We start from the raw sequence: 20,724 nt of genomic DNA, 5'->3' as shown, positions 1-20,724 counted from the left end.
CTGAAGTCCTTCAGCAGCATCCCTGATTCTCTCCTGTCTTCACTCAATCCTATTCTCCAAACTCAAGCCAAATTCGTCCCTGTTCTTTCACTTTACATCCTTATTCTATCTCAGGTTCTTTCCTGTTTTTCTTTTGCATCATATGTCTGGTCTTCATCCATTTGTTGCGATTCTCTCCATATTTTATATTATTACTTTCCTATGCTTTTTGTCCATCACAGAACCAGTCTGAGGCTTGTAATTTCTATAAATTGTTTGCCACATATCTGCTGAAAATACCTTTGTCATGTGTCTTTTACTTTTATATGCATGTTATATATAATCTATTACATTTGAATACTTTTATAAACATGTATATTATATATAATTTATTAATTTCATATGTTTGTAGCTATGATATACTTAATTTTTTCTTCTCTTTCTTCCCAGTCTTTTACTTAATTTTCCTTTTTATATTTCCTATAGCACCTAGTATTTTGTGATGTAATAGATAACAGGAAAGTTTAATGACTTTCCTGTGTGGGTGGTTGAAAGACAGAATGAATAAATATGAAAATGAAAAGGAAGGGTGATAATTAGAGAAAAAATTAGATGAAGCAATAGCAGGAACTGTTAACATTAGATTTCAAGTGACTTTTATAAATTAAGAGAGCTTCCAGGAAGAAACATAAGAGTTTAATCAAAGTACAATTCACCTGAATATTCTGAGTGAACAATGACACACTCAAATTCTGCACAATCGACATTCTATGTAACTGCGAGAAAAAGCTAACAGGTAAAGCAAATTGCAAGTGATTTTGGTGACAAAATCTTGCAGAGGGTGTGAAAACCAAGACATCAGGGGTTATAAATATAAGGTAAGTCTGGAGAAAATATTTGGGTATATGACTGACAAACTCAGTACCCTAAAAAGGGAAGAGAAACAACCCCCAGAATTCTGAAAGCTTACTAGGTACTGGACACAGCAGTGCTTTCAAAAAGACAAGTGGCTGGTGTAGTTATCACTTGGTTCTCGTAGCAGTTCTACAAAGTAGAGATTATTTTCACATTTGGACTCTGAGAACTGGAGATAAAGGTAATGATCCCATAACTTCGTAGTTACTGAGAATTAAAACCTGGATCCAGCCCCAGGCCCGCCTTAGCCCTGTGTGCATGCTTTCCAGTACACGTGTTCGGAATGGTCAGTATCAGGCTCCAGCCAACTTGTGTCACCCTGCTTCTTGCCCATCCTCCACCCTTCCTACTTCCTCAGTAACCAAATGTTATCTATTCTTACTCTTGAAAAATCGCCCAATGCTTAGCTTCTTTCTAAACTCAAGGCCATCATCTGTCCAGCCTTTGTCTTAGTTCCTTCAGACCAATGTAGCAGCGACTTAATTCATTTCCATGTACTCCTGCTTCGTTTCAGTTCATTCAGACAGCCAGTGGAACCTGGTAAAACTGTGTACCTGGCCCCATGACTTCTTGGGTAAAAGTTTTAAATCTTTAATACGCCTTTGCTAGTTCTGACCAACCGCCCCCTTAGCTGCTTTCTCCAATTCTCGCCACTTTGCAGGTTATTTTGCACTCTTCAGCCCTGCTTGATTCCCCTTTGTTCTTTCATCCTCTTGCACCATGGAACGCCTACTGTTGTCTCTTCCTGGAAGTGGCTCACTCTCTTAGCTGTTTTCTGTTTGTTTCAGCTTGCCTTTCCTTTGTTTCTCAGCTGCGTCAGGGCCTGTACTTAGGACTCCTCTACTTATTTTATCTGGTTTTATTCATCTGAAGCTCTGAGAAGAGGACTGTGGCTGACTTGATCTCTTGTTGGATTTCTAGAGTCTGGGGGACTGTTTGGTGAATGATAACACTCAATTGATATATGAGGGAACCTCAAAAAGTTGATAGAAAGTGCATATTATCTTGTCATTCTATTGTCTTTGAACATTTTGAAGTTCCCTAGCATGAATATTGATTGATGTGATGAGCAATTAAAAACTGAGACATATATTAAAGAAAGTTCTCCAAGTAGACATTCTACATCTCCTTTTCATCTGAATGTGATTTTATTGTCAGTGAAATCACCCCGGGGAAAGCAGTCAAGTATTCAGACTTGGATGCATATGTGGCTTGAGGTAGATCACATGAGTCACAAGGCTTTTTGAGTTGTCTTGAGATTCTAGTGAGGTCCTGGGAAACTAAGAAAACCTACTCTGATCCTATCATCAGAAGAACATACATATCGGTTAATGCTTAGGAATTGAAATTATAGGGAATATATAAGTCTTTCAATTATGTACTTGATAATGAATTATTTTCACAAGTACTTATTACATGAAGAATATGTTCAAATGCTATAGCAAGCATTGAATAAATACTGCAAAGGAAGCTAAGGATGCTTCTCACAGATCTTGGCATTTCTGCTCTAGTTGACTTTAGAGCCAGGTGGCATCAGAAGGTATTCATTCGTGCACTGGATGGATGGACATGTACAAAGTAACTCTGCACTTGGGGAGGTCAAATTTACATTCATGAAACTATCCGAGGTCATTAGTGATAACTGGGATGTAAAATAAAGTTGCTGTGCTGTAATGAACTCAAGAATGCAGAGCTTACCTCATCATCCCCACAGGAATGTATAATTGTAATACTAAATTGATTTGAATTGGATAACCTCTTGAAAGAAACAAGATAAGAATTCATTAATTATAATTTATATGCACATGTCAAATAATCTCTTTGTTTTTGTGGTGTAGGCACATGTCATTGTGGCAGATGTAAGTGTGATAATTCAGATGGAAATGGACTTGTTTATGGTAAATTCTGTGAGTGTGATGATAGAGAATGCATGGATGATGAAACCGGAGAAATATGTGGAGGTAAGTACATCAGTTCTATGGAAATTAATCCAAGTAACTGACTTCACCTACTTCATTTTACTTTTAGCTCTGTATAAATCTGTGCTCTAGGTGTACTAATATAATTTGAATTTACATTTATTTGGAAAACACTTCATGAAAAGTGAGTTAGACTAAGGCATTGAGAGTAGGTACTTTTTAAATGCAAAACTGGATTGTCCCCAAAAGAGAGCCATGTCCTCATGGCAACAGGCCAACTGCCTAGCTTTGGAGAAGTCCTAGTGGAATGCCATCTTTTCTTAGCCACTCTTAGGTCTCTTTTTCTCCTGATCTCTTAACTTGAGCTTCTTTCCCCTTTTAAACTAAAAGCCTTTAGATAGTCTTCTGTTTTATTGGGAACACTGAAGTCCAATAGGAAGGATACTCTAGAGTCACCTCCCCCTCCACCCACACAGATCCTTGATAAGATTTTTCGTGACTGTTCTAGGTACCACCATCACTCAATCCAATTTGCTATTTGTACCAGTTCTGGCCTGCTTTCCAGTGCCAAGCGTTGCAAAAAGTGCTTTGCATTCATAACATCATGTTTTACAACATCACTCTAGGGTAAGAATTATTTTTATCCATAAAGGCAGATGTGGAAACTGGGGCTTGGATAAACTGGGTAATTGGCCCAGGGTCATTCCATCAATTATGGTAGAACTTTGTCTGACGCCAGCAGCTGTATTCCCTCTCCCTCCCCATTCAGAGCTGCCTTGGTGCCTTGGAGACGAGAGTGGCAGAAGAGCCCTTCACAGCACCTGCAGATTCTGACTCTCCTGCTTGCCTGCCTGCAAGCCTGTGCCCAGCTTCAGTTTCCAGCCCTAATGGGGACAAGAAAGGGAAGGTAGAAAGCTGTGAGAATCACCGCAGTTTGGGGACATTGTTTCCTCTTATTAGACGTGCTGTTCTCTGGCTTCTGATGAGATTTTTGTCCACAGAATTTTGTCCCGCACGTGGAAAGTGTGGTTCAGAAGAGTAATTTTCCTGGAAATGTCTGGGCAAGTAGGGCCAGGGGAAATCATAAGGCCCTGAGACGCTTTGGACTGAGTTTGTCCCTTTGCTTTCCTTTCTGCATCTCTAATCTCTCTCCCTTCTTTCCTTCCTTCCTGCAGCAGAGGGGGCTGACATTTAGCACACAGTGGTTAAGTCACCACTTAGGATGAATTCTTAGAGTGCCTGGTTCAAGTCCAGGCTCTGCTTATCATTCCTGCTTCCTGCTGACGGTACAACCTAACAAGACAAAACAAGCTAAAGAATCTTCTATACATTTTTCTGAGACAATGACTTAGGTTCAGTCCAAATAATGAGAACAATCAGACAAATCCACTCTCAAATATGTATTTGTCCTCTAGAAGTTTTACTTTCCAATTACTGCAGATCAAAACAGAAGGGAACGTGCCTTCTGGCCAGTGTGTTCTGATACACACACCAAAGCAAAGTCTGTTTGAATGTGTAAATACAAAATTTAACTTGAAACAACACAACCCGGAATGTTTACCTCTCAACCTTTCTGCTTGTTATTTCCATTTGTTTGAGGCTTAAGACATTTCTTGGTGCAAAATCTCTGACCACAGACACCAGCCCTTCCATAAACACCCTCTAGGGGTGATACTGCCTAGATTTGCAGATTTTTCCATGGGTCATTCACATGAAGCCAGTCTGTTGAGAGATGATTCTACAGTACATCAGTGAAGCAGTGCAAAAACAGATTGTCTTGTTTTATCAATTTATACAAGGCAAAGAATTGTGCTTATCATCTAAATATGCCTTGTTCTGAAGCTGACATTTTATGTCAATTACCTCGTGCCTTGTTGCTATGTTTTGATTTGAGTTATGTGGATATCTGTTCAATTTTCCATGTCTCCATACATATACAATTTTATGATTTTTGTCTTCTTGTTCACCCCATCTCAACTATTTTTAGTAAAACTGTAATTTTCTAATTAAGTTCATAATCAAAGAATTTGGGGCTAAGATTTGTGATCATTTGTTAGTATCATGGTAATCCTTATGTAGCACTTTATGCATGTGTTTTCTGAAATTATGAAGGAAATAAATTTCTAGTTTGAAGTTGATGAACCTTGTGAAACTTGACTCCTGGGAAAAGCTATCAGTATATACTGTTTTTTCCTCTCTGTTCCAGTGCCAAAGTCTTCTGACAGAGGCCTGGGATATGGTTAAATTGTGAACACATGCAGAAATCTTTTTAAGTCAACTAAAAATATATATATGAATGATGTATTTTGTTACTGATGAAATCACTTGATAGCTTTTACATTTGCTTAAGTAAAACAAATTAAAATGTTATAAAGATGATCATCTGTTAGATTAAGGAGAAATTTTTCTATAGATATTCCTATTCTAGTTCATTTAGACAAAACATAGCGTCCGTCATGTGCTGAGCCCCACTCTTTCTCACTGTAGCACACTTTCTCTGTCTCTCTCAGATGTATGTCTGCTTGAAGAATTCTTTCTTAGTGCTGCACATGAATAGTGTAGCAGGCCATAATGTTCTACTGTATCTCCTGTTTCATGTGTGAATTTCACAGGCCCTACTAATGCTCTTGCTGTTGACTAGAGATGCCATACTATTAATACTTAAAATAGGCCATTAAGAGATTGAAAAATATTAACAGTTTTTATGGACTCTCTGGAATTGTGGCTATAGGAGACGAGAGATGGAGGAGCATCTCTCTCGCATATTTTAGCCATAGGCTGACGGAACACAGAGATCTGTAACAGAAAGAATAAACTCAAAGTAAGCACAGGATGTACATTAACACTTGGGTGGCGCAAGAAGTGAATTTTGGGGTAAATGTCATGTTTTGGGAATTTATATAAGGATTGCCTGGCAGGCATGAGAGAAGTAGTGATGTGAAAATTCACTACAGATGGTCTAGGCGAGGGGTGAAGGGGGGGAGGGACCAAATGAGTGAGTGACAGGTTATAGAGAGGCACGTACTGAGAGTGTAACATTTGGCTGCAGTGTTATACGTGCCCTTATCTATCATTTGTACGGGAAATTGTGAGACCCAGACTTTATGGCTTTTTATTTGTCAAATGAGAACCAAACATTGACTTAGCCGAAAACCTCTTTTCCACGTGGTGAACTTCAACAGCTTGTGGGACACAGTTGAATGAAAGATGAAATATTTCCTCTGGTTTAAAAAAGCTTTGGTCATTAATAATGTGTATCCAAGTAAATATGCTCCATTGGTTTCTTTATGGTTGATTTCAAATGAAATATTTGGATAACTAATTCAAGAAATGTCCTTGAGATTGGTGCATGCATTTGAAGTTGTCACCACTGTAGACTTCCACAGTCTTTTGTATAACTTTTTCAAAAATACTTTCATTTTATTCTGTTCCCTGGCTAGGCCAAGTTCAAGGACATTTGGCTTGCTTTACTGGTATAATCATGCATGTAGAAGGGTAACTGTTCTGTGTTGGGGGAAAACTGTATAATTTGATTATTTTAAGCGAGGAATGGGGAGCTCTTAATGTTATTTTAAAAGGTAGAAATGATCACCAAGAGGTAGGAAGTTAATTTTGCTTTGAGAAGTTGCTTTTTTTCCCCTCACTGTATAAAATTCATTTTGGATGAAGGCCATGGGAAGTGTTACTGTGGAAACTGTTACTGCGAGGCTGGTTGGCATGGAGATAAATGCGAATTCCAGTGCGACATTACCCCCTGGGAGAGCAAGCGAAGATGCACTTCTCCAGATGGCAAAATCTGCAGCAACAGAGGTGTGTCATTCATACATGTTACTACATAATTGGGAAGAGAACAAAGCTCTTAACTGTTAACACTGGGCTCTCTGTGTTCCCTTTAGTGTGGAGGAAGTCATCTTTTATAATCATTTACTTTGATGTAAATCAACATTTACTATACCAACAGTCTTCTCTTTCTTGTTTCTTACTGAGTAGGAAACAGAAGGATAAGGAAGTCGCTGTCATTCTTTAGGCTTCACTGAATAAATACTTAACATAGGGACTGTAATTTCTTTGGCGGCCATCCAGAAATAGCACAGCACTGCTAAAAGGCAATTCTTGTAGATACTTCTGTTAAATGTCTCTTGACTAACAGAACTGTCTACAGCATGAGCATCTAATTACCCAGAGAGTATTTGGAAAACCCTCTTGTCTTAATTATGAGTAAATTGAAGGCTGGGTTGAAACATGGGATTGATAGAGATGAAATTCAGCTTCTATATGAAATAATGAAAATGTGATACTAACACAATAGCTATAGAAATTGCATGTGAAGTGGCTATATGAAGTTTAGATGACCTTAAACAAAAATTTTAAAAATATATTAATATTTCTTAAATATAATAATAGCTATTTTTAAAAAGATTTTATTTTATTTATTTGAAAGACAGTTACAGAGAGAGGTAGAGACAGAGAGAGAGGTCTTCCATTTGCTGGTTCACTCCCCAGATGGCTGCAATGGCCAGAGCTGCACCAACCAGAAGCCAGGAGCTTCTTCTGGGTCTCCCACGAGGTGCAGGGGCCCAAGAACTTGGGCCATGTTCTACTGCTTTTCCAGGCCATAGCAGAGAGCTCGATTGGAAGAGGAGCTGCTGGGACTAGAACCAGTGCGCATATGGGATGCCGGCGCTTCAGGCCAGGGCTTTACCCCACTGTGCCACAGCGCCGGCCCATAACAGTTAGCTATTGAAATCAAACCAGTTTAACAGTTCTTGAAATTATTGCTATTTGACCCCTTGTTAGCTGCATTGGTAGATAAGAAAGACCCATTCTGGGCCTTTATCGTTGCCTACCTGATCACATCAACAAATAGTTAGATTTAGTTCTAGGAAATTATGAAACTCTAGGTACCTCAAAGCTATTTTTTGTTTCTATCAATGAATGATTCATTTTGATTGGCATTGATCATACGGAGAGACGTAACACAGAACCTTTCAAAAGTTGACACGAGGCCGGCGCCGCGGCTCACTAGGCTAATCCTCCGCCTAGCGGCGCCGGCACACCGGGTTCTAGTCCCGGTCGGGGCGCCGGATTCTGTCCCGGTTGCCCCTCTTCCAGGCCAGCCCTCTGCTGTGGCCAGGGAGTGCAGTGGAGGATGGCCCAGGTGCTTGGGCCATGCACCCCATGGGAGACCAGGAGAAGCACCTGGCTCCTGGCTCCTGCCATCGGATCAGCGCGGTGCGCCGGCCGCAGCGCGCCGGCCGCGGCGGCCATTGGAGGGTGAACCAACGGCAAAGGAAGACCTTTCTCTCTGTCTCTCTTTCTCACTGTCCACTCTGCCTGTAAAAAAAAAAAAAAAAAAAAAAAAAAAGTTGACACGAAATGTGCCACAGCCCTGTACACAGAGAAGGAAATCAGATGGCGGTACTTGGAAAAAGAATTCTAAAGAAAAATCCTCTCTTTCTGCTGACTTGATCTCCTCTCTAATACCAGTTCACTGTGGGTTTTATTTTGACACATAAGCCATGTTTTCTTCAGTCCTCTTCATTCAGTAGTGTTCATAGCCACCATTTTGTCAGTGTGTGAGAGAAGGAACCGACCACAGAGATGCTGGAATAGGGACAAGGGATCAGTTAGGCTGCAGATTTCGGTCAGGCTCTGCAGTAGACTTGTGAGGGCACTGAGGGGCAGACATCCACTCTGCATCCTCCTCTCCCCTGCTTCCCCATGCATGGTGTGGAATGTTCTGATTGGAGAAATGGCAGAGGCGATGGGCAGCGGCTTGCCTGGTGAAGCTCACAGCTCATGAGCTTCTAAAGCACACGGAGGCAGGGTAAGAGTAGGCACAGGGTGAGTTTGTTTTTCTCAGTACCTGGTGTGTCCTAGCCATTCCTTATCACTGCTTTCCCAGGCAGCAGAGAGACACTGGTCCCTGCACAAACCTACCTCACCTTCCATTCTGGCCCATTTTGAGGGCCCTCGAAAGCAATGTTGCAGACACACTTACTGAATCCACTTTCTTACGTACCTGGCAAGCTGTTACTTCAACAAATGTGCATGGCTGGGAGCCCTCCCTCTCCCCTTCCCAATTTATACTAGTAGGAAAGCAATGCATATCCTTTGTTTTCATAATTTAGATGGTAAAGTAGAATATAAAGGAAAGAAACGGACACATAATTTTAACACACTAAAAGTTTATGAAAATGGAATTAGAAGATGTTTATGTGTTGCAAAAATTTTGAAATCTATACATACGAGGGGGTCAAAAAATGCATGGAGAATTAAAAGAAAAAACTATGAATCAACTACAAAAATTTTTTTACTTGAATGAACATCTTTTAATTCTATTTTCTCTAAGACTTTTTGGAAGTACCTTCATATAACCTCTTTTTACCTTTTGATATGTGACCTCTTTTTTCACTCATGTAAAGTTTTAAATTGTCATGGATCATTAAAACTATGGTAGTATATAATTCTTTTTTTAAAATTATTTTTTTATTTGAAAGAGGAGTTACAGAGAGAAGTAGAGCCAGAGAGAGAGAGAGAGAGAGAGAGATCTTTTATTCTGCTGCTTCACTCCCCAAATGACCACAATGGCCAGAGCTGAGCTGATCTGAAGCCAGGAGTCAGGAGCTTCCTCCAAGTCTCCCATGCTGGTGCAGAGGCCCAAGGACTTCTACTGCTTTCCCAGGCCATAGCAGAGAGCTGGATCGGAAGAGGAGCTGCCAGGACTTGAACCGACGGCCATATGGGATGCTGGCGCTGCAGGCTGGGGCTTTAACCCACTGCGCCACAGCACAGTAGTATCTAATTCTTAACAATTTTTTAGGCAAAGTTTTACAAAACACTGTATTTGTAGCAAAACTGATACACATGTGTGTTCCTTTTGGTTTTTCGTATTTTAGCTCCCTCATATAAGGGAGAGCAGGCAATATTCGTCTTTCTGTGTCTTATTTATTTCTTTATTTAAATTCATGTATGTGGCTCCCCTTTTCTTGTGCTTTTTCTCACTAAATACTAAAGTTCAAGCATATTATCATGCTGATTTATAACAATATTTTCACTTAATAAAAGAATTTGCCTACCTTTCTCTGTTCACAGTGCAAAATCTTATAATTACTCCTAATGTGTTCTTTGTAGTCTACCCTACAAATGTACCGTGGCTACATTAATTGGTTCCTCATTCATAGATATTTTGGTCATTATAAGTTAATCAGTAACATAAACACAACCTTTTGTAACCCTGCATGAATAGTTCTACTTTTCCTTTGTATTGGTTGTATTAATTGACATAGACCATTATGCCAAATCATAACATACATCTAAAAATTATTACATGGAATCGCTACTGAAACACTTGTACCATTTTGTGCTTCCCTTCAGAGCAGGAAGGGAGGGAGCATTGTGTCCACACTGTGGTTCTGCTCTGACCTCTGAAAGGGCTCTAACTATCGTTTCACAACTCCCCTGCTGCACTCCAGCAGTAGAGCTAAGTGTCAGCATTTCTCATGTTTAGCCATCCTCACTGACCCTGGAGTTCCCTCTTACTCTCATTTGTCCATTTTACTTTAGGCACATTCATCCTCTCTCTGTTAAGAATTGTTTAGGTGTTTGCAAGAGTGCTCCTAATGAGAAAATTCTTTTTTTTTTTTTTTTTAGTCTGTTACATTTTGATGGTGTTTGGCTCATTCAAAATTTTAGATTTGAATGAAGTTTAATCTACTTTTTTTCTTTTAGTAATTCTGCTTTAAAGAGTTCTTAATAAAAGTATTTCGTTCATATTTTATGATTTTATTTTGTACAGTTAAACCTGTAACCCAGCCAGGACTTACTTAGATATAAGATGTGAAAAAGGGACTTAATTTTATTTTTCCCACTAGTGATTAGTTGGTTATCCTAAAGATGGTAACTGATAATCCACACAAAGTAAATGATTTACAACTGGACCTTTTCCTATGCAAATCTCCAAATGATCAAAATCAGGTCTTTCGGTCTGATCTCTAGCACATTCTATTACCAGGTCCATCTGAGCCGGCGAACCTGACTTGTTAGTCTTCCTTAGCATGCACCTCAGATACCCATGTGTCTTGCTGCGTGTTGCTTTCTTGACTGTAAATCCCAGCTGCGTTTATTCCCAAAACATTTCCCTCTTCTCTGTGTATTCAGTCCATTGTCTTTTTCCTCCAGCCACAACTGGTCTGCCCTCATAGCATTTATGTCCCGGTTTACAAAATGTCAATACTAACACTTTTAGCGCTTGCTAATTTTTCTTTGAGCTTGCTTTTTGTTAGAGTGATTGTAAGCTTCTTGAGGGCAAACGATGACATACTTTTTTGTTTTGGAACTATCTTTGAGGGAAAGTAGTACAGCGCTAGTGACACATCCCATAACTTCACATATTTACAGTCAATGATAGCTTGGGCTTATGATGAAAAGTTCTCTACTATCAACTTGATAGTGATTTTTCCTTCTTAGAATATTTTTTATCTGTGTTTCCCAAATACAAAAGAAGCAATGGTGCTGGGGAGGAGCAATGTGTAAGATGCTTTGTATGCTAAACTGATCTTCTGTATATAAAGAGAATCGAAAATGAATCTTGATGTGAATGGAAGGGGAGAGGGAGTGAGAAAGGGGAGGGTTGCGGGTGGGAGGGACGTTATGGGGGGCAAGCCATTATAATCCATAAGCTGTACTTTGGAAATTTGTATTCGTTAAATAAAAGTTAAAAAAAAAAGAAAAGGATATAAAACCTGCACAAAAATCTACCAAAAAAAAAAAAAAGATGCTTTCTTTCATAATTTGTCTGGACTGGACTCATACAAAATTCTTTTTTCCACTCAGGGACTTGTGTGTGTGGCGAGTGTTCTTGCCATGATGTAGATCCCACTGGAGACTGGGGTGATATTCATGGGGACACCTGTGAGTGTGATGAACGGGACTGCAGAGCTGTCTACGACCGATACTCTGATGACTTCTGTTCAGGTAAAGCCTCTCCTAGTTCTTGTTTCTAATTGAAAAACACTTGTTTTCCTGTTGTCAGGCTTCTTTCTCATTCTCAGATGCTGTAAAGAAAACAGAACGTGCATTCCACAGCATTCACTGTTGCCATGCTCCTATTAGTAACTTGGAAAGCCTATAGCAAACTAACACATTTAGCAAAGTAAGAGGCACCTGTTCTCTTAAAATCAATCTTATGCCTTGCAGAGGGGAACCATTAGCTCCAGGTATCTACTGAACTCGGCTCTGAGAATGCAGAACTAACCGATCTGATGATAGTTAGCACTCAGAAAGGACAATTACATTAATGTATAATATAGCTTAGAATGACATGGTACAGTCCTCAGAGATATTTTATGCATTGATAACTTGGTAGGATTTATGCTAAATTATTCTAGAATATAGTCTAGAATTGAGTATCAGTAAGTTCAGAACTTTTTAAAAGATTTATTTATTTGAAATGCAGGGTGGGAGGGTGATTATGAGGGGGAAAAGCCACTATAATCCAAAAGTTGTACTTTGGAAATTTATATTTATTAAATAAAAGTTAAAAAAAAGAAATGCAGGGTTACAGAGAGAGAGACAGAGGAGGAGAGACAGAGAGAGAAATCTTCCATCTGCTGACTCACTCCCCAAATGGCCGCAACTGGGCTGGTCTGAAGCCAGGAGCCAGGAGTTTGTTCTGGATATTTCATGTGCATGCAGGGACCCAAGCAATTGGGCCATCTTCTACTGCATTCCCAGGTGCATTAGCACGGAGCCAATGTCCATATGGGATCCTGCTACGCCACAGCGCCAGCCCCTGGATTCAGAATTTTATATGATACATATTTATGGAGCAGATACTATTTGCTAGAGCTTGGGTATCATCTGTGCTAATGGTTCCACCAGTGAAGGAGACAAACAGGATCACAACTTGATGACGGCTCTAAACTAAATGCAGATGAAGAACGTGTCATGGAGCAAAGAGAAAGCAACCAGGGTTATCTGGAAAGTGTCATTTAGGAAAGAGGCGTTACAGGTTTTCAGTCCATTTCTATTCGACAACCCAGAATATGCATGTGCATGTTTTTAAGCCTGACTGCTTGACTGGTGCCTACTGATAGGAAACTGCTCTGGTTTCCTGAAAGTTCCAACAGAAGGAAATGAAAGAATTGCCCTATGTAACTATGACGTGCCGTCCAAGGTATCTCCAGCCTGGCTGAAGAAAGCCTGCTGCTAAAACCTACAAAACCTCACAGGAGGATTTCCCTATTTTGATCATCCCTGGTGTTCTGCAGAGCTTCCTACACATTTTGACACTGTTCTGTTGAGGGGATTTTTCCACTGTTCATCATCTATTGGAGTGTTCTTCATTGTCACCATTATCAATGCCCTGGTAATACCAGAGCTAACAACTCTGACTTTTAAATGCCAAACCTATATTGAGAAAGTTGGGAGTTTGTTTGTTTGCCATTTTCACCAAGCTGATGTGGCTTTTTGCAGAGGAGGCGATGCATAGTGCATGCACTGTGGGATGTTATTGAATGGCAATGCACTTGGGGTTCTGCCTGAACGAAAAGCTTACTTGCTAAAGAAATATGAGAAGGATGAGCAATGCATGAGGCATGGGAAGCTGTGATCTCTGTATGGGCCTAGAATCAGTTTGAAATTACCAGACTGCACAGGTAAGGAAGGGGATGGTACAGGGTAAAGCTACTGAGAAACAGCAATTAAAGGGCTTTTGACTTTGCCGCAGAGTCAGGCTTTATCCTACAGGCAATGGAGGGCTCATGATGGTGTTGGGCAGAATGCCACAGTTCCAGTTTCCAGTCTGGTTGTCTGCATAAGTGTTTTGTCACTTACCAAAGTGGGGAACATAAGACAAAGTTTTCAAGTTGGTTTCTAGATGTCTAACATGGTGCTGTGAGAGTCAGAGTTGAACATGAGAATTTGGAGTTGTAAGCATGGGATTGGTTAGGATTTTCTGGGGCTTAGACAATGTGATTTAAGAAAATCTGGAGATAAATATGAATTTGCAAGATTTTAAATAAAGGAGACAATTGGGCTCTATATAAAAAAAAAAGTTGTGACTTGCTGTGGCTGGTGCCTCTCTGTTTTGGTACATGAGGACACCATGTTAAATCCACCATCTTGATCTCGATCCTGATTTTGGAATGGTGTTGGAAAATTAGAAATGCTACATCGTAGTGACAATTAGGGGTCCTTCAAGCTGTGGCCGTGGGGGGGAACTTTGGTGCTGATACTACAGTTGACACTTCTGTCTTATCATGGCTCATGGGAACTGTCCTTTAACCCTAGAGCTATCACTATAGTTCAGGCAGGTGAGGTGGGATGAGGGAGGCCTCCCTGGAATCTAATGTTCCACGTCATCTATTCCTCCTCCTACTTTCTGCCCCATTTTCTCCTTCCCCATGTTTTCCATTCTCTGTTCTCATAGGAGATTTCAGAGCAAGTTAGGCAATTGGGAAGTTATGGCGGCACAGTTGGTGGGATTGCTCATGAGAGAGGGGCTAGGGACAAAATGTGTAAACCTTTTAATTCTTTGGTATGTGGCCTCCTTCTATGAGTGTAGAAAGTAGGGGTGAAAGGAAGTGTTGGGACAGTGGGTTGCGGTCTGAGCACTAAAATATAAATCTGTCCTTGTGTTTAATTATTCCTTGCCTGAAATGAATTGGATATGGCTAGTCCTCTACAACACGCCTCCCACACGTGGAATGAAGAACTCATGGAGGAAGGAATTCACATTAGCAAAGAGCCTGCTTATGCTGTTAGACTCTTTATGGGATTTTTCTTGTACTTCTTTCCATTTTATTTGCATACTAACTCACAGAGGGAGACACATCATCTACATTTTTATTAGAACAGGAGATAGTTCAGAGAAATTAATGAACTTGACAAAGCTCATGCTGTCAGTGTCATGAGAAAACACATAGGTGGGTACTTCAAGAAGTTCATGGAAAATGCTATTAAAATAAAAGTTTATTGCAGTGTAAAAAATTGTAAGCCATTTATAGTTTTTTTCTATTATATGCATTTTACCAAACTATTTAAATTACCTCTTTTTAGTCTAAGCACCTGTGTAATTTAATCTCCAGGGGATACAAATAAAATTCTTCAATTTTGCTTTATTTTAGTTAGGAAGAACTATGTTCTGGATATCCCAAAATCTTATAAAACTAAGCTTTTTGGAACATGATGATGAGCTGGGGCAGGCACCTTCATCCTTACTAAATCTGTAGCATGCTATATATTATTCTTAGGGAGCTATTAGTCTTCACAGTTTTCCTAATTATCAGACTAACTTGCACCATAGGAAGGGTGCCATCTAGTTGATTATTGAGTGCATTAATACCTTTGTGTTATGAGACAGAGCAACCCAACTCTATCAATATTCTCTAGTGATTCTTGCAAAGGTGGAATGCAATCAGGCTCAGATGAAATGCAGTTTTATTTTTAGCTCTCATTCTTGCCACCCTGAGAGTATTGGTGTTATTTAAGTCCAGGGGAAATCTCTGGATGGATTAGTTTAAATTGACTCTTAATTGATATTCTCATTTTATTCATCCATTTGTCTACTTAATAACACATTCAGATGTAACTATTTTATGCCTACAGCATCATGGGTGTAGGGGATGCAAGCATGTTAAAACATGGTCCCTGCTGCAAAATCAGTTTTGTTTATTTTTTAATCTTATCTGTTGTTTGGAATTTATACGTGGTGTGTATGTGTTCATTTATCCATATACAGACTTGACATACTCACATATGCACACTCCTCGAAGATAATATACTAGTGACAAAGTTTGAGTGTGACTAAAATGACCAGCAACTGGCCAATCACCCCAAAGAGCACTGACATCCTGTTTATTACACTTGATTTTCTTCCTAATTCAGAAAGAACTCTTATATTCCTGCTGGCTTCTTACTATTCTGGTCTATTTCCTGAAATCCGGCAATTGGAAAAGTATTCCTTAGTGTGACCTTGAACTTTATCTTTCATCTGGTCCCACCTACAAAAACAATGGAGTTAGAATCCTTTGATAAAACCACATTGTGTAAGGAAATTAGTCATTATGGATCGCCAAAGAATCAAGGAGAGAGACAAAGGAATTGATTAAGTGTGTTCAGTTTGCATTGTCTTGAAAGGAAAATCAATATATTGAATGGATTTTAAAAAAATAACAAGTTCTAGTTAGATCTAATTTGTTTCCTGGAGCTTTTCCCTAGTGATGGCATTCATGTTATTTTGTAAGCAACTGCTTATAAATACCAGATTTGAATTCATGGACATTTTGTTATCATTTACAAAGAAGACATATCCTTTATAGCAAGGAAGTGTCTTTCTGGACTAGACGCAACTGCGCTCACCCTAGGGTGCTATTTCCAGGTTCCGGTAACTCAGAAGAGCACAGGGGTGACAGTGTTCACTGCCACAGCCTTGCAGTGTGGCTGGGGGGCCTCCTGCTGGGGGCTCATGCTGCAGGCCTCCTTGTCCATGTCGTGTAGATTGGGCTGTAGTCACATCCACAGTAGGCGATCATAACAATACAAAGCACTGTGTTGCTCTCCACGGCTATTTGTGTGTGTACACATGCATGTGTTTTAGTTTCTGTGTCTAGGTCTTTGGAGAGAACTCTGTTTGAATTCCTCTGATGTTCGGTATCAAGAATAAACACCAGCATTCTTTCATCTCTCTTTTGTTCTCTGCCTACACAGTTAAAGAATAGTTGTTAAAAGCAACATAATGAACTCTTAAGGCTTAACACATATACATCATATACATCAATTTGACAAACTAGTATGAAAGCACTGACTTTCATATCAGTGTGGTTAAAATCCTCCTTCTGGTTTTCTCATTTGAAAGATCAAATTTATGTGAGGCTCGGAAAGGACAGTGGCAGATGTAGGTAAAGCACACAAATTTCTTCTTTTCTTTCATGCTTTTTCCACTATTTACTTGTAATAGACCCTTATATATTATGGCAGTCTCATTTGATTCCTAAGCTCTCCTTTCTATGTCAAAGCTCAGTAGTTTCATCTGCTTTCTTATTTTAACTTTTTGATTATTTGAAAGAGAGTAGAGAGGAAGGGTGGGGGGAGGGAGCGCCCATCTGCGTTATAGAAGATCAAGATTACTTTCCCTTATTGCTTTTATGCTTGCTTTTTCTATGATCTTCCTTCCTCCCAAAAAATGAAGCCTTCAAAAAAAATCCTTGGGGCTGGCACTGCGGTATAGTGGGTAAAACCACCTCCTGCAGTGCCGGCCTCATCCCATATGAGTACTGGTTTTAGTCCTGGCTGCTTCCTCTTCCCATCCAGCTCTCTGCTATGGCCTGGGAAAGCAGTAGAAGATGGCTCAAGCCCTGGGGCCCCTGCACCTGAATAGGAGACCCAGAGTAGGTGCCTGTCTCCTGGCTTTTGGATCAGCCCAGCTCCGACCGTTTCGGCCATTTGGGGACTGAACCAGTGGATGGAAGACCTCTCTCCCCTCTGTCTCTGCCTCTGCCTCTCTGTGACTCTGCCTTTTAAATAAATGAATCTTGTTTTTTTTTTTTTTTTTTTTTAAATCCTATGCTACTCTTTCAGGGGACACATCTCAGGAAAAGTCTAGAATACATATATGTGGACAGTAGGAGCAGAAGTCATCCTGAACCACACACCACTCTCACTTTGCTATTTTCCCAAATAGGATCAAAGCCTTTTCTCCCAAAGCCAATCGCAACAATGGCACTAACTCATAGATTCATTGTAATGTGTAAGCAGTTGGCTGCAGGTTACTGGGAGCACTGGATGAGTTACAGCCAGGACCGCAGCTGAGGCACAAGGCTGAGTTGAGAGGCACAGGAATTAGGGGTTATCACACACATGACAGAAGTGAGGTCACATTAGATACGGCAGTGCCTGGAGGTGATAGGAACAGTCCTGGAGAATGTGCATCATGTGGCCTTGAGTACAAGGAGGGAGCGCCGCAGTGCCGCCGGGCAGGATTTCCCCTCCAGGATTTGTGGAAGAGCATAGACAGGGTGAAGTGATAGAAAAGGAAGGCTGCAAGAAAAGGAGGCACCGGGACTGGGGAAAGCTGCGAAGGGTGAGGAAACAATAGGCTGCAAGCTCGGAGGAGAAGGAGGGGACATTGGAAAAGGGGCATCGTGGTAAATGACACCCGGAGTTCTCCTTCCAGGTCTAGAGCTGCCGATTGCTTTTCTAAGATTGTTATATTTGAGATGCAGAAGTGTGTGTGTTCGTAGACAGAGGAGGAGGACAAGGCGGGGAGGGGAAGGTTGCAAGGACCCATCTACTTGAGCTATCATTGTTGCCCTCCAGGATCCACACCAGCAGGAAGCTGGGACCACAGCACAGCCTGGGTTGAACCCAGACATTCTGATGTGCAACACGGGCATCTTAACTGCCAGACCAAGCAGCTGGACTGTGCTTTTTCCACATGTGTGAAGGCCCCCACAGTTAATCTGACTGACCCCCCTTTGATATTCATTAGTTCCGATTCTAAGTCTAAACATCTCTTTTTTTTAAACTTTTAGTTAGTAAAATATAAATTTCCAAAGTACAGTTTATGGATTACAATGGCTTCCCCCCCCCCATAACCTCCCTCTCACCCGCACCCCTCCCAACTCCCACTCCCTCTCCCATTCCATTCACATCAAGATTCTTTTTCAATTATCTTTATATACAGAAGATCAATTCAGTATATATTAAGTAAAGATTTCATCAGTTTGCACCCACACAGAAACACAAAGTGTAAATACGTTTTCGGTACTAGTTATAGCATTACTTCACATTGGACAACACATTAAGGACAGATCCCACATGAGGAGTAAGTACACAGTGACTCCTATTGTTGACTTAACAATTTGACACTCTTGTTTATGGCGTCAGTAATCTCCCTAGGCTCTAGTCATGAGTTGCCAAGGCTATGGAAGCCTTTTGAGTTCGCCGACTTCGATCTTATTCAGACAGGGTCATAGTCAAAGTGGGAGTTCTCTCCTCCCTTCGGAGAAAGGTACCTCCTTCTTTGATGGCCCCGTTTTTTCCACCGGGATCTCACTCTCTCACTCGCAGAGATCTTTCATTTAGTTTTTTTTTTTTTTTTTCTTGCCAGCGTGTCTTGGCTTTCCATGCCTAAAATACTCTCATGGGCCCTTCAGCCAGAGCTGAGTGCCTTAAGTGCTGATTCTGAGGCCAGAGTGCTGTTCAGGACATTTGCTATTCTACAGGTCTGCTGTGTATCCCACTTCACATGTTGGATCGTTCTCTCCCTTTTCTATTCTATCAGTAGTATTTGCAGACACTAGTCTTGTTTGTGTGATCCCTTTGACTGTTAGACCTATCAGTGTGATCAATTGTGAACTGAAATATCTCTTTTTTTAATGACTTCAGACTTTTGGATTCATTGGATTCCAACACTTTTTTTAAAAAAATACTGACGTGAGTGCACTTCAGATGGAAAACGGTTGCTCTTAAACATGTGCTCCATCTGCACAACCTGAGACCTCAGTCGCTGGCCCCTCCCCTGCCCCCTGGCTTTTGGTCATTCTACCTGCCCATGGCTGGAAATACTGCTGTGTGTTGCTGCCTGTGAATTCACAGTGGCAGGTAGCAAGCATCCTCTCATGGAGTTAGAGATGTCCTGGCATCCTTAGTTGCTGGGTCTTTGGTTCTAACTTCCTCAGCCATTTTGAACTTCTGAGAACAAAAAAACTCCCAGTCCTACTTGAATCTAACTGTTCTCAGTCTTATTGCTAACGTGCCTGCTAGTTTTCCACACATGGGACCGGGTGCTGTGCTTTGTTCAACATTTTCGTGGAAGATCTAGATGTTCCTGAAATGAAATTCTCCAAGGATTTCAAAACCAGTGGCTCCCATAAAATAACAGAACTGTTTGCACTTTAAGTGTTTTATATATATATATATACACACACACACACACACACACATATATATATATATATATATACATTTTTTTTGACAGGCAGAGTTAGACAGAGAGAGAGAGACAGAGAGAAAGATCTTCCTTCCATTGGTTCACCCTCTAAATGGCTGCTATGGCCAGCGCGCTGTGCAGATCCAAAGCCCAGAGCCAGGTGCTTCCTCCTGGTCTCCCATGCAGGTGCAGGGCCCAAGGACTTGGGCTATCCTCCACTGCCTTCCCAGGCCACAGCAGTGAGCTGGACTGGAAGAGGAGAACCAGGACAGAACCGGTGCCCTGACCAGGACTAGAACCTGGAGTGCTGGCGCCACAGGCGGAGGATTAGCCTAGTGAGCTGCAGCGCCGGCCAAAGTGTTATATGTTTTTAAGAACTGCTATTTATATATGTGTTTGCAGTTCAGCTCTGTTTTCAAAGTTTGTCCTAACTTACATGAGGGTTGAGAAGAAGGATCGGAATTTTTCAAACTGAGGCAAATGCCAAAAAGCCACAGAATCCAACAGCCTATGAGATGTAACTACTACTAATAAATAAGTGTAAACCATTATAGTAAAAATTCTGCCACCATTCATGACAGTTCTTTATCTTCCCCCGTCAGGGAATTTTATCTTTCCTGAACTTTTTTATATATAGGAAGTTGATCTTAAAGGATTGTAACTCCATATAGGTTACTGTTTTAGGCTAAGTGCTTTACACTAACTATGCGGTGCTTAGCAAAGAGCAAATGTGTATAAAGTACAGAGTACTGAAGACAAGATCCTGTTTCAATGAACTATCCAAAATAGAAGTTAAACAATCTTATTTGCAATAGAGTAAAAAGTAAAATGCTTAGGAATAATACTGAGCTGAATGATATGAATGTTGAAAATTATAGAAGATGAAAGAAACTGAAGACACAAATATGAAGATATCCCATTGTCATATATCATAAAAATAAATATTATTAAAATGTCTCTAGTATCCTAAGTGATATA

At 40.5% G+C, this 20,724-nt stretch overlaps 1 protein-coding gene across 2 annotated transcripts in view; it reads left to right on the top strand.

Moving 5' to 3' along the window:
- ITGBL1 (integrin subunit beta like 1) overlaps positions 1 to 20,724 on the top strand; it is a 272,363-nt gene that overhangs the window by 119,127 nt on the left and 132,512 nt on the right. For both annotated transcript variants that reach the window (XM_070048620.1, XM_070048621.1), the window contains 3 exons: positions 2,733 to 2,855; positions 6,483 to 6,623; positions 11,649 to 11,789. In XM_070048620.1, the coding sequence (XP_069904721.1) occupies positions 2,733 to 2,855; positions 6,483 to 6,623; positions 11,649 to 11,789 (405 nt within the window). The remainder of the gene's footprint in view (positions 1 to 2,732; positions 2,856 to 6,482; positions 6,624 to 11,648; positions 11,790 to 20,724) is intronic.

This window comes from Oryctolagus cuniculus, chromosome 9 (assembly GCF_964237555.1).
Source record: "Oryctolagus cuniculus chromosome 9, mOryCun1.1, whole genome shotgun sequence".
NCBI classification, from domain to species: domain Eukaryota; kingdom Metazoa; phylum Chordata; class Mammalia; order Lagomorpha; family Leporidae; genus Oryctolagus; species Oryctolagus cuniculus.
This window is presented reverse-complemented; position numbering and strand designations above follow the sequence as displayed.